General features: G+C 67.4%; 1 protein-coding gene across 4 annotated transcripts in view; it reads right to left on the bottom strand.

Annotated features, from left to right (window-relative positions):
• Positions 1-846: 846 nt before the first annotated feature.
• ARAP3 (ArfGAP with RhoGAP domain, ankyrin repeat and PH domain 3) overlaps positions 847-13,622 on the bottom strand; it is a 34,897-nt gene continuing 22,121 nt past the window's right edge. For 3 of the 4 annotated variants that reach the window (XM_075010186.1, XM_075010184.1, XM_075010185.1), the window contains exons 19-34: positions 13,259-13,322; positions 12,571-12,734; positions 12,109-12,321; positions 11,581-11,686; positions 10,688-10,835; positions 10,541-10,609; positions 8,621-8,695; positions 8,305-8,419; positions 8,071-8,199; positions 6,979-7,112; positions 6,468-6,550; positions 5,761-5,796; positions 4,983-5,046; positions 4,758-4,895; positions 4,490-4,528; positions 847-3,366 (exon numbers count right to left, since the gene is read on the bottom strand). In XM_075010186.1, coding sequence (XP_074866287.1) covers positions 2,827-3,366; positions 4,490-4,528; positions 4,758-4,895; positions 4,983-5,046; positions 5,761-5,796; positions 6,468-6,550; positions 6,979-7,112; positions 8,071-8,199; positions 8,305-8,419; positions 8,621-8,695; positions 10,541-10,609; positions 10,688-10,835; positions 11,581-11,686; positions 12,109-12,321; positions 12,571-12,734; positions 13,259-13,322 — 2,117 coding nt within the window. In that variant the 3' untranslated portion in view covers positions 847-2,826. The remainder of the gene's footprint in view (positions 3,367-4,489; positions 4,529-4,757; positions 4,896-4,982; positions 5,047-5,760; positions 5,797-6,467; positions 6,551-6,978; positions 7,113-8,070; positions 8,200-8,304; positions 8,420-8,620; positions 8,696-10,540; positions 10,610-10,687; positions 10,836-11,580; positions 11,687-12,108; positions 12,322-12,570; positions 12,735-13,258; positions 13,323-13,622) is intronic. The other variant, XM_075010187.1, reaches the window with a different exon arrangement.

The following is a 13,622-nucleotide window of genomic DNA, read 5'->3' as shown; positions in this document are numbered from 1 at the left end:
ACCCGCTGCAGCGTTGCTGAGTGGTCCCGGGTGCCCCCTTCGCTCCCCCCATGCGGTCAGCACACGTGGCAGTGGCTGGGCGCTTTGCATGGAGGTGGGAGCGGGAAGACAGTCAGCCTGGGCAGGGGCAGAGACAGAGGGGCCCCTCCCCACAATGGACTGGACTGGCCTGGACTGGCGCTTTCTGGCTGCTGTACTGAGAAGCCTGGACTAGGCTGTGCCCTGTCAGTCAATAAACCGTCTGTGCTCCCTGCCGGGGACGGGGTGCAGGGCCTGGGAACCCCTCTTACCCCCCGCCAGCATCTCGGCTACTCCAGCGGCCGCCCAGCCCAGAGCTGAGCTGGAGGTGTGAAGCCAGTGCAGTGCTGCTGCCAGACCCCCGGCTTGCTGTGGCGGCCTGTGCCTGCCCCCGCCGAGCTGGGCCACCGTCGCCATGCCCTGCAGGGCCGCCCTCGGAGGAAGTGGGGGCCTGGGAGTTGGCTGGTCTCCCAGTGCCACACTGCTGCAGGCTGCCCCTGCGCAGCCATGGGGGTTCTGGCTGCTTCTCGACCCAGCCTGTGCCGTGGGGCGCAGGGGTAGCCCATCAGCCCAGTGCCGGCCGCGTCCTCACGCCACTACAGCCAGAAGAGGGCGGCCAGCAGCGTCCTGCTCCTCTGGGTCTGGCCCAGACCCTCGCAGGCGCTGGGAGAAGCAATGTCTGAAGAGGTGCTCGGGGAAAGCCCCCACCCCCATGCCCCAGAGCAGCTCCTTCCCTGGCACCATCGCTCCCAGCGCCCCACACCCCCGGCACACTTCCAGCTGCCTCTGCCCATGCCAGGCCTCCCCTCCCCCACCCCGTGCAACTCAGCTCCCGGTAGTCAAACCCTCAGGCTGCGCAAAAGCCTTTATTTGCACTGCAGGCGGAAGGGATGGGTACAAATACCCACAGCCTGGCCTTGCCCCACAGCACGTGCACAGAGATGGAGGTGTGGAGGACATTGCTGGGCCGCTCCCTGGCCTTGGCTACTGCCCCCCACCCCCCCGAGCCCCTCTTCTCGGGAGGCTCTCGTGCTGCTGGGCCCGTCCCAGGGCCCCCTCCACCCACAGGCCAGGGCTCGCAGGCAACGTTACCAGGTCGTTATAATGAATACAAAACCGTTTCTGTGAGCACTGTGCTAAGCTTGCACCAGCTCTTGTGCCAGGTGGGCCAAGGCAGGTGGCTGCTGAGAGCCAGTGAGTCGCTGAGTCTGTTTATGCTGCTTGCATGTCTGTGCCATGGGAGTAAGTGCAGTTAGAGCTCTTAGCTCTGCACCTGCAGCAGGAATCTCGTAGAGCAAAGGGTGAGCGCAGCCTCCTCCCAGCCAGGAAGTGAGCTGAACAGATTCAGACTTCAAACCCCCGTGCTATGAGTGTGACGGACGTATCTCCTGGGAACGGGCCAGTGGCACAGGACCCAGCAGGGGAAGGGCAGGAACCTCAGCGTGTAACTCTCCCTTGCCTACGTGACTAAAGGGGTTTCTCCCGCCACAGGGCACGCCGATAAAGGTGACCCTGGCAGTGGCAGTCCTCAAACCTCTGCTCTCAGCCGCCGTTGGGGAAGCAGTTTGCCACATCTGCTGTGAACTAAACCTGTGTGGACTGGGGATCCATCCCCCAGAGGATGCATTTTCAGACTTGATTTCAAGACAGCAGCTTCTGTCTTGGGCGGTACCCTGCATCCAGAGCTGTAACTGGCATGTGTAATATGACACTGCCACATTTTCTCTTGCACCGTTTTCTGTCTGTCTTTCTGTAATAAACCTTTCCACTTTAGAACCCAAAGGACGGGCCCAGCGTGCTGCTTTGGGCAAGATCTAAGTCTGTGCTGACCTGGCAATGTGGCTGGACCCTTTGGGGCCTGGAAGAATCCACGTGGGTGTGGAGAAACAGGCTGTCACCACCTCTCGCCTGTTGCTGGTTTGGGATTAGGAGCAGCTGGGGAATCCGTGGCTTTGCTTGCGTAGCTTCGGGCCGGTAGAGGGGCTTATGTGGCTGGTTTGGTTGCCTCACTAAGGAAGAAATACCAGGCTGGGCTGCAAGTGGTCTGGTTCTAAGCCATTTGCCCAGGCTGGCACTCTCATCTCTACACAGAACCCCCCTACATATTGCACCTCGACAGGCACTGAGAGGAGGGGCCTTCTCCAACCTCCCCTTCAGTTCTGGCCCCTCCTCCTGCAGGAAGGCAGCCCCTCAGTGCTACAACCTGCATGGACGGGGAGCCACACGCAGCCCTAACACCGGTCCCGCACGGGCACCCCACACGCAGCCGGTGCAGGCCCTGTTCTCTCAAACTACACGCAACCATCACACACATCCGGCACCAGCCCTGCACACACACAAACCACAGCGCTGTCACACACAGCCCGTGCAGGCTCTGCGCACACGCCAATCACACGCACCTCCCCTGCAGACACCGTGCTCTCTGGGCCCACCAGACAGACGGACAGACAGACGTTCCTGCCTCCCCCGCAGACATCCAGCAAGCCGCAGAAATTCGCCGGCTTCCTGTCATGTAGTTTCTGTGTTTCCCTCCTTGGGATCCGCCCTGTGCCTTACAGAGCTGGGTTCCAGCCTGGGCCCTCCTCCGGCCCCGGCAGGCTTCAGGCCCTGGGTGGCAAGGGGGGCCGAGCCAGTGCCCCCACCCCCGACAAGCACATGGAGCCGGCACTCGGCGTGGCTGGGCCCAGTCTGAGGGGACTCGCTGAGCTCCATGGAGGGGCGGCAGGGGCCTGGCAGCCAGGCTGGGAATGCCAGGCAGGCAGCGGGGCAGTGTCCAGAGTGCCCTGGGGCCCAGCCTGCCACACCAGGTCACGTCACCTGCTGCCCGGGGCTGGACACCTGGCACTCGTTCTTCTTGAGCAGGATGGTGCTGAGCTCCTGCATGAGCCTCTCGCTGGCGGGCGAGGGCAGCTGGACACTCCGCTTCCTGGCGCTGTCTTGCAGGGGCTCAGGGATGGTGGCCGGCGCCAGGGGCAGCAGGGCCGGCCGCAGCTCCTGCCCCAGGGCCGGCCACGGGTGGGGCAGCTCCATGTGTCTCTCCAGCGAGGCCGTCTGGGTGTCTCGCAGCCCGGGGGCCCTGTCCCACTCGGGGGCCCTGTCCGGCTCCAGGTTCAGGCCCCTTTCCAGGGAGATGGACTTGGTGACGGGAGTGCCGGGCCCCCTCTGCTCCGAGCTGAGAGGCCACCCAGGGAACAGTGCTGGCTTCTTGGATCTGTCCACAGCGGGTACCTGGCCGGGTTCGAGCTGGCGGCCACCGTCCTGTGCCGGGAGCCCGCCCACCTCCTCGTACACTGGCTCCGCCTCCACCTCCTGCTGCTCCTCCACCGAGTCCTGGTGCATCTTCATGGGCTGGGCAAGGCCAAGGGAGACGTGAGGGCCCTGGCACTGCACAGCACTGACCCCTCTGCCAGGCCAGGGGCAGGCGCGCCCAGGAGCAGCCGGTGTCTGCAGGGCCGGGATGCCAGCGAGCACGGGGGAGTAGGGAGAGCCCCAGGCTGCTTAGGCGGGAGGGGGGTCTCCAGCCCCACTGCCAGCCAGGGTCCCTCCGCTGCCAGTTCTGCGCCTGCCCCACACAAGGCTGGGAGCAGTGGGGGCTGGTGCCAAGGTCTGACCCACACAGCCTCCCGCCACTCTCAATGGCCGCCCAGCCAGACCTCCCGGGGCACCAGTGCCAGGCCGAGGCGGCGTGACCAGCTGTCCTAGGCCTAGACCTGCTGGCCAGGAGCGCTGGTGTCCCTGCCTGCGACTGGCATGGTGCCAGCAGGGCAGTGACCCCCAGGCAGGGAGTGCGAGATACGCTGCGCCCCCCGCCAGCTGGCTCCCCAGGCTGCTTCCAAGGCAGGCGGCTGGCAGAACGTCTGCCCGCTGGCACTTGGTGGGGTCAGTCGAAGCCATTCCGAGGGCCAGGCCCTGCCGCCGCCTGGCTCCTTCCCGCGTGTGGGGTTGGGCGTGGGGCACTGCAGAGGCCATGCAAACCAGCGCCCCCCCCGCATGCACCCTCCACGCATGCTCAGCCAGCTGCCGATGGGCGGGGGAGGAAAACAGCCCTGTTCTGCTGCCCCCACTCCCGTGGGAGCCCTACCGTGGTGGGCCTGAGAGGCACAGGATGCTCGGGCACGCTCTGCGCCGGCAGGGAGCACGGGACCGTGCTTGTTAGGGGAGCTGCTCCCGCCCACCTCTGGGCTGGGACATGGCAGCTGCCGGGCAGTGCACAGTAACAGCCATTTGGAGCAGCAAAGGGTCCGCCGGGCCCCAGTGGCTGGGCAGGGGCTCTAGGGAGCTGAGTGGGCCAGGAACAGGGTGCCAGAGCTCCCTCCCTGCCTTGAGTGGGGAGGGACGGGGACTCGGCCCGCCACTTCCCAGGCCACGCACAGCCTCTGGGCAAGGCACATGCTGGGTGGGCAGCTAGCGCAGGCTCCGGGGACCAGGCGAGGCACGCGGGGAAACATGCAGCCCACGTGCAGGTACTTACAAAGAACATAGACAAAGTCCTTCGCGCGTGCAGGCGGCGCTACAAAGGGAGACGGGCAGGGTAAGCGGGCGCTGGAAATGGGGGTGGCTGCAGGGTGGGGGGCAGGCAAGACACGCTGCTACGTGTGGGGGGAGGGCGCATCCCCCAGCGCAGCAGGGCTGGGACCCTGCATGGACCCGGCCCCGCACACGGCCCCCGCCCCACTCACACCAGCCGCTGCCCTGGCGCTCCTCGGGGTGTCTGGGGCTGCAGGGCGGGGCGGCCTTACCAGGGTCTGGTTGGCGGAGAGCATGGTGGCGTCGGTGCTGTCTCCCTGCAGAGGGATGAGGGGCATGGTGCCGAACTTCTGCTTGGTGAGGTCGCAGGAGGAACGCCGGCGCAGGATCACTGGGTGCAGGTCGTCATGCTGCAAGGGAGCCCAACGGGTCAGTGCTGGGCATTCCCCGCCCCCGCCCGCTGCCGCGCCGCGCCGCGCCGCACCGCGCTCACCCACCTGGGCTTTCAGAATGCTGGTGGTCCAGTCCCACAGCTCGGCCTGCCCTGCACACACCAGGGACCTGTGGAGCCAGAGCAGATCCCCGCTGGACACGGCCCCTGCAGGCGCCCACGTGGTGAGGTGCCACCAGGGCCGTGCACGGTCATGGGCCCCACCCACGGCCAAGGGGATGGTCCCCAGACGGGGCAGTGGTCTGTGAGCCCAGCAGGGGGGCAGCTCACCCCCGGGCTGGCAAGTGGCGCCAGCCCCTCCCCCAGTTAGCGTTGAGAGCGCTGGGCTGGTGCCGTCCCCAGTGTGTGGCAGGAGCCAGCCTGCGGCTGAGCCTCGCCTGCCAGCTCTGGGAGGTGCCTCTGGGCCCCAGACTCAGCTGGGAGGGGGCCAGCTGAGGGCAGTGTGGCACTCCCAGGCTGCAGCCCAGGGACCCGGAGGGCAGCAGGGTGGGGTGACGAGCACGGCACAGGGCTCCCTGGCCAGGCCGGAGGGGAAAGGGAAGGGACACGCCCTGCATCTTATCAGCATCCCCAGCTAACACCCCAGGGGCTGGGCTGGGCCAGGGGCTGGGCTGGGCCAGGGGCAGGGCCAGGGCCAGGGGCAGGGGCAGTGCTCGGGGCGGTGCTCACTGGCCCGGGGCATGGAGAGCAGTGAGCAGGGCCCAGGCAGCAGGAAGTTGGCCTGGCTGGGGACTCCGGCCAAAAGAGGGGAGCAGGGGCTGGACCCAGGCCAGCAGCGCTCGACGGCCCAGGAGTGGGGCCAGGGGAGCCCATGCAATACTCACAGCTGCAGCTTATCCAGGACCAGCGTGAATCCCCACCTAGAGCAGAGGACGGAGGCGCCGTCAGGCCAGGGTGAGTGCTGGCACCGGAGCGATGGATGGCAGGGGTTGCTGGGTTGCCGGGTGGGGCAGGTGGACAGGCTCCTGCCAGGCTAGTGGTGGGGCTGGGCCTGGGGCAGGGCAGCAGAGGGGTGATGGGGTTACAGCTCCTCTGGCACAAGGGGGTGAAATGGGCTCTGTCTTGCTGGGGTCACACTGGGGCTGCAGGGTGGGGCAGGGCTGGGCACCCAGGGCCGCAGTGGGGCTGCAGGGCGGGGCAGAGCCGGGCACCCAGGGCAGCAGTGGGGCTGCAGGGCAGGGCAGGGCAGGGCCGGGCCGGGCCGGGCACACAGGGCCACAGTGGGGCTGCAGGGCAGGGCTGGGCAGGGCCGGGCACACAGGGCAGCAGTGGGGCTGCAGGGCAGGGCTGGGCAGGGCAGGGCCGGGCCGGGCCGGGCCCACAGGGCCACAGTGGGGCTGCAGGGCAGGGCTGGGCAGGGCCGGGCACACAGGGCAGCAGTGGGGCTGCAGGGCAGGGCTGGGCAGGGCCGGGCACACAGGGCAGCAGTGGGGCTGCAGGGCCGGGCCGGGCCAGGCACACAGGGCCGCAGTGGGGCGGCAGGGCGGGTGTCACCACTCGGAGGGTGCCACTCCTGGGCCCTGACTCTTACTGGGACGGTGGCTTCAGCTTCTTCCGAATCCCCATGTAAACCTTGGCCTGGTCCAGGGGCCATTCCCGCTCCGGCCGGGCGCTCTGGAACAAGAGCCGGGTGCTCAGCCCTGGCTGCAGACAGCACCCCTGGCCGGCGGCAGTGCCCCCAGCACCCTCCGCCCGCCCCGGCGCCGGCGCCCCTCCCTCCCTCTCCTCCCCCCGGGCCCCCCGGCCGGGCCCCATTGCGGAAGGGGACGTGGGGGCCTGGGGTGCGGCGACCAAGGCCCCTGGTGGGCTCTGCGAGTGCTGGGACGCGCCCTCCCCGTGGGCGTTCCCTGCCCATCCCACCGAGCGGGAATGGCCCAGAGCGCGTCCAGTGCGGCACAGAACCGCCGGCTCCAGCCAGGTGCCCTGGCCCCGCCCCCGGCTGCCAGCCCGCTTTGCGTCGGGGTCGGCTCGGACCCTGGCCCGGGCAGCCCCCCGCCAGCCCAGCACTGCCTACGCCTCGGCCAGGCCGGCTCCTGCTTTACCCTCTTCTCCTTCAGCTGCAGCAGCCTGTGATCCTGCACCACGAAGTATCGCTCCTGAAACTTGCAGCCCAGCAGCTTGGGGGGCTCCTCCCGGCACCTGAGCGGCCCGCACTTGGGACTGGGGCGCTTGGCACCTGCGCGGCGGGGCAGCGACGGGTCAGGGCTGCTTGGCCGGGCCGGGCCGGGCAGCAGCAGGCCGGGCTTGGGAGGGCAGATAGTAGGAGCTGGGGGGAGGCCCCGGCCCCCCTTGCCTGAGCCCTGCCCCACGAGGGGCGATGCGGGAGCCACTGCTTCGCAGCGCTGCCTGGCTCAGGTGTCGCTGACAGTGAGCGGCTTCGCATCCGCTCCCAGCCTGCACCTCCCAGCAGCACCGCCGGCCCGGCTGCAGGCAGCTCAGCACAGGGCACAGCCGGCACTCTCTCCGGGGCCCAGGCCGGGCTGGACCTGGGCCAGGCAGTGCCAGACTGGGGCCACAGGCAAGGGGAGCTGTGCCAGGGCCGGGGAGGCAGCGGGGGCGGGGCCTGGGGCTGTGCCAGGGCCGTGGGGGCAGTGGGGGCGGGGCCTGGGGCTGTGCCAGGGCCGGGGAGGCAGCGGGGGCGGGGCCTGGGGCTGGGCAAGGGCCGTGGGGGCAGCGGGGGCGGGGCCTGGGGCTGTGCCAGGGCCGGGGAGGCAGCGGGGGCGGGGCCTGGGGCTGGGCAAGGGCCGTGGGGGCAGCGGGGGCGGGGCCTGGGGCTGTGCCAGGGCTGGGGAGGCAGCGGGGGCGGGGCCTGGGGCTGTGCCAGGGCCGGGGAGGCAGCGGGGGCGGGGCCTGGGGCTGTGCCAGGGCCGTGGGGGCAGCGGGGGCAGGGCCTGGGGCTGGGCAAGGGCCGGGGGCAGCGGGGGCGGGGCCTGGGGCTGTGCCAGGGCCGTGGGGGCAGCGGGGGCGGGGCCTGGGGCTGTGCCAGGGCCGTGGGGGCAGCGGGGGCGGGACCCGGGGCTGGGCAAGGGCCGTGGGGGCAGCGGGGGCTGGCCGCACTGTGCACGCTCCACCTTCTCGGAGGAAGAGCCCAGCTCACACGGCCGAGCAGCCCAGGCCAAGCGGGCAGCGCTCACCTGTGAAGAGACAGCTGCCTTCTCCAATGGGAACCTTCCTCACCAGCAGGTAGGCGGTGCTGGGTTCCAGCAGCTTGCACCACTGCAGAGCCTGCTCCAGGACCTTCTCCTTGGGGTGCAGCGGGCGCTCTAGGCAGGGGAGAGGCGTTTGCACCCTGGGCAACACAGACACAGCTGGCCCAGCTCCTGCCAAGGGGCTGGGCCTGCCTCGGCAGACGGTGGCCCCCAACTCACCCAGCTCGCCGTTCTCCAGCGCCTCAAAGGTCAGCCAGATGTCCAGGCTGGAAGACACGTTGCGCATCTCCAGGACGTGGTTGGTCAGCTCCTCCGCAGTCATGCTGGGTGACACCTGGGGGCACGCGCAGAGACCGTCTCGGGCCGGGTCCCTGCCCAGGGCCAGGGCTGACCCGAGTCCTCTGCGCACCGACGAGTCGGGCTGCTGGTGCGTGGCACCCCTCCCCACTGGCACTGGCAGGCTCCCCCACGCAGCCAGGCAGCTCTGCCCGCCGAGGCCTCGCCCAGCCCACAGCCAGGCCAGGCCCACTCTCACCTTCAGGGTGACACAGCAGTCAGGCAGCTTCTGTTCCAGGTAAACCTCCAGGATGAGATCTCCAGCCTGCGAGAGCTGCAGGGAGAAGGGCAGAGGGTGGGCAGCATCTGGACGCATTGCTGCTGCGCTGGGCTGGGCAGGCAGCAGGGGAGCTCCGCCAGCTGCACTCAGCATGTGAAGAAGAGAGCTGGGAGAGCAGATGCTTGTGCCCAGAGCAGCTGCACGCTGCGACCAGTGCCAGGGTGAGAAGGGCAGGTTACAGAGCAGGCTGGACGCCTGCCAGGAAGAGGGGCAGACAGGACTTCGGGGAGGCTCTGTGAGAGGTGACCTGCTTGCAGATGTAGGGGAGGGTATGATAGGACGGGGTTTCTGGGCACAGCTGGAGAAATCACTCCAGGTGCCTTTGCTTAAATCTGGGCCACTCACAGCCCCCAGCTGGGATTTCCTTCTCACCGAGGCAAATCCAACCAGCCCCCACAGCACCTCTGCCAGCCCCAGTGGCCAAACAGAAGCCACACAAGCAAACCCACAGACTTCCCAGCTGCTGCACCAGCCCAGACCAGCAACCCCAAACTCAGGTGAAAGGTTCTTAAACCTATTTCACCAACTCCACACAGATTCTTCCAGGCCTCAAAAGGGTCCAGCCAGACTCTGGTCAATATACACTTAGATCTTACCCAAAACAAAACACAAATGCCCAAATCCTTCAGATCTAAAGGGCTAAAGTTTATTTACACAGCAAGAAAGAGCAGGGCTAGAGAGAAAAGTTGTTAAAGCGACACTTCACACACACCCATTACAGCTGTTGATGCAGCCAGCCATGTCCTGTGCCGATTCTTGAAAGCCTCCAAAAGTCCACCCCAGAAGGGGTAAGACTCCAGGGCACAGAGCTTTCATTACCGAGAATTTCGCTCCAGCGAGCTGGAGACAGCACGCTGGAACACAGATCCTCGGAACAGGAACCAGAACAAACAACAAGAGGCCGAGGCCAAGACGGATGCTGTTAGGTCCACCTCAGTTTTCTTGTGTTGGGACAAAGCCCCTTCTCCCTCCCATCAGGCCCTTGAGGGTCAATGTCATCTGACCCAGGTGAGCCGCTGTGGCCAACTGCCCTTGGTCGCTGGTTTGGCCAGCCCGCCCCAGTCAGTTACATGGCAGGTGGGACGGATGTCTCGGCATCTGATTTCGATTCTGTTGCTCAGCCCAGGTCACCTTGCAGTTGGCTGCATTCCACTGACAGGGTCCACATTTCTGAGATGTGGATCCGACGTCTGAGCACCAGGTTTCCATCCCATTGTTTGGCGCAGGGCCCTGGCTGGGGTGGAGATCCACCTCCCATTGTGAACCCTAGCACTGGAACATTTCTAACCCAGCGACAGAGCTAACACCTCTGACTCGTCCTACAAACACGATACAGCCATGGAAGTGGCACACGCAGGCTCAGGGCCTCCTCAGCTTTCATTGGACACTGCACACACTGTTTGGGGCTAACAGATACACTGGACGCATAAATGGCTTCCATATCCAATATGAAAGTCCAGTCACGTGACGGGGGGCTACAGCTGCCCCCCAGATTTTACACCCCCCGCTGGGATCCCAGCCACCAGCACTACGTGGAGGCCCTGCCATCGCCCGGAGTCCTGGACACCAGCCCTACAGGCTCCACTGTTGCCCGGCCTCCCTGCAGGCTGTGCATCCTGCTCCCTGGGCTCGGCAGTGGCCCCCAGCCTGGGATGGTGGGGGGTGCAAATGGGGTAAGCCGGGGAGGGGGCGCAGCTCAGCACCCTGCCCCCCAAGCTTTGTTCCAGCTCTACTGGCTAGGCCTGGGCCGGGAGGGCTGCGCTCCATCCATTCCCCGCCCCTCATGCATGGGCCTGGTCAGAGAAGGAGCCCAGACCCAGGAGCGCGCGGGGCCCGTACCTGCACATCCCGCCAGGTGGTGATGAGGCTGTTCTCCAGCTCCATCTGCGACACCTGCTCCTCGTCAATCTGCCGGCGAGAGAAGCGGTGTGAGGGGGGGGCCGCGTGGGGGTTGGGAGGGGAGGGCAGAGCAGGGGCGGGGCTTACGTTGAAAATGCGGACATAGCTGTCAATCAGGTCCTCCATGACCTTGACCTCGTGCTCCCCTTTGCCGTCGGTCTGGAAGAGACTGGGCGCGAAGAGCAGGGCCAGGTTCTTGGTGCTCATGTGATTGAAGTCGGCGCATTTCTGCACGCTGCGGGCCGGGGTGTGGAGCCAAAGAGCCAGCTCAGCGTGGCAGCACCAGCCCCGGGCCGCGCACAACCACCCTCCCGCTGCCCTGGGTCGCACGCCGGGCCCTGCTCTCACCCCCGTGGGACGTTAGCCCATTCATGGCACGGCGAGGTCCTGCCTTTTCTTCTTCCCTGCCTGGCCTCCGAGGGCGCATGAGCGCAGGCTGCCTGCCCAGCGGGCTCCCGCCCCACGCCGGGCAACGGTCCCACCATGCAAAGGTGGCACCGGGGCAGAATTAACCAGCCCTGCTCTCTGGCGTCCCGCAGCACCAGGCCGGGGCTGGAGGCTGCTGATGGCGCAGGGCAGATGGGAACAAAAGGCAGGTGCAAGGCCTCCGGCAAGCCACAACCGGGGATGGCAACTGGGGAGAAGGGGGACGCCCTTGGAAGCGAACCCCCAAGATGGGCCGTGGTGACCGGTGAGACCTGCCCAGGCCCCTTCCCTTTGGTCACATGCGCCGTCCGGGGGAAGCCCTGCCCTGGGCAGACTGCACAACCCTCCCAGCCGGTGAGTCCTGCTCAGGGATCCTGACCAGAGACAAGGGGTGTCCCAGGGCCATCCGCTCAGCCCTCTCTCTGGATCGCCCTCGGAGCTGGCCAGCCCTGGCGACACAGGAGGCTGGAGGGGCAGACCGGCCACGGCACACCTGCACTGCTCCCCCGGGTCCCTGGAGGCTTGCCCGGCTGACCGCAGAGGGACACACTGACCGGTAGAGGTGACCAATCAGCGCAGCCAGGGTCCGGCGGTTGAGTCGGGGCAGGCGGTTGATCAGCTCCTTGTAGCGTTCCAGCCGATGGGGCTTCGGGGCTATTGCTGGAGGAAGCAGAGGGTCACAACCCACGCGGCAGAGACAGGACTGCCACGGGGGCAGGGCTGCGGCCCCAGGCCACAGCGAGCTGGCAGGGAGCAGTGCCCTGGCGCCCGCACACTCACACCCACGGCCCTGCCCCTCCTGGGTGCGGGCTGCAGCCCAGCCTGGGGTGAGTCCTGCCCTCCAGCCAGCGACGGAGCTGGGGTGGGGAGGATGAGCCAGAGTCTGCGGGGCTGGAACGTTTGTACTGTGGGGACGCTGAATGCCACGGAACCAAGCGGTGTGTCACGGAAACCTCCTCCAATCAGCGGGTGCTGCAGCCCCCTGCCCCAGCCCCAGCCCCTATGCCAGGGCTCAGCCAGCCCAGGTCTGCCCCGGAGGCAGGGGCGAGCAGGAGCCCAGGCGGCCGTGTGGCGCTGGGTACCTGCTGCCTCCTGCCACTGGGGGTGCAGCTCCGCAGTGAAGACGGGGTCCTCGAGCTCCCGGAAGAATCGCTTCAGCACGTCGGTCACGTCCTCCAGGAAGTGGTCGCCGCTGCGCAGCTTGACGTTGCGGGCGTCCCTGCGGAACTGCTCCATCAGCACCTTGATGCGGGACTTGGCCCCGTTCTTGCGGTACAGGCCCTCGTGCCGCAGGCCTGCGGGCAGAGCGAGGCCACGTCACGGGGCAGTTTGCCGTAGTGTGGGGCGCTGGGTGCGGACGGGAGGCAGCGTGTGCCCCCCAAGACTGGTTCCCTGAGGGGGGCGGGCAGGGGGATCCTCGCTGCCCTCTGCAGCCCAGATCAGCGGGTGGGTGGGAGGTCGGTGCCTGGCCTGGCTGCCCCTGCCCCAGGGAGGCTCGGTGGAGCCAGCGAGCCGTGCGCAGGGTCCCGGCAGGAGGCGCTCACCGTACTGCGTGATGAAGGCGATGCAGCTGTCCACGATGATGGGGATGTCGGTCCTGCTGAGCTGCTGGTCACGCAGGGCGTTGCCCCGGCCCCCGGCTGAGGCCTGGATGTCGGTGCACCAGGCGGCAAAGTCCAGCTGCGAGACCCCCTGCAGGTAAAAGGTCCTAAGGACAGGGCAGAGAGCAGGGGGTGAAACCCAGCCAATGCCCGACTCCCATTCACCCTGCCCACAGCTCCCCCTCCCCCACTGCACCCCGATGCTCCAGCGCAGGCACAGAAGCGCCAGCCAGCCCCAGAGAGGCCTATCCGTGGGCACTGACCCCGGCTCCAGTCCCAGCAGAGGGGGAACCTTTAGTGGAGGCTGGGGGTTCTCCTGGGCCGGCCCAGCGAACTTGGGGCTCTAGGGGCAGTGGGAGGGATCACCCAAAGGGAAACCTGGGCTGAGACTCAGGGCACCCCAGAGGGATGCTCAGCCTGCACTGACCCCGGGAACACAGCATAGCCCTTACCCCCAGCTGTGCCAGCCTCTGCTCCCTGGCAATCCACTGTCTGCCTCTATCCCCCCAGGCTCAGGCTGCTGCAGACCCTGGGCAGTAACACCTCCCGGGCAGGGGTCCTGCTCGTCAGCCCTAGGCACCCACGAGGTGGTGGCTGGGGCCATCTTGTGCCATGTCCTGGCAGAGCTCACCTCCCCATCTCCACCAGGATCAGCACCTCCTTCTTCTCAGGCGCCTCAGTGTGCGGGACCACACCTGCCCGAGACCAAACGGAGACTTCAGGCACCGATGTCACCCAGGAACCAGGGACTGACCCTCAACAGGCCCCCCAGAGTCAGACAGGAGGAGCCCCAGGCTGCTCACATGCAATCACTGAGCCAGCCCTGCATGCAGCCCTCTCTGGGGTGGGGCCCGGCTGGGGGTGAACAGCACCGGGCCCAGCAGCACAGGGCTCACGGAGCCAGCCCCGCATGCAGCCCTCTCTGGGGTGGAGCCCGGCTGGGAGTGAACGGCACCGGGCCCAGCAGCACAGGGCTCACGGAGCCAGCCCTGCAT

Source organism: Carettochelys insculpta, chromosome 15 (genome assembly GCF_033958435.1).
Source record: "Carettochelys insculpta isolate YL-2023 chromosome 15, ASM3395843v1, whole genome shotgun sequence".
Taxonomy (NCBI): domain Eukaryota; kingdom Metazoa; phylum Chordata; order Testudines; family Carettochelyidae; genus Carettochelys; species Carettochelys insculpta.
The sequence above is the reverse complement of the archived record's forward strand: the minus strand, read 5'-3'. Positions and strand labels throughout refer to the sequence as shown.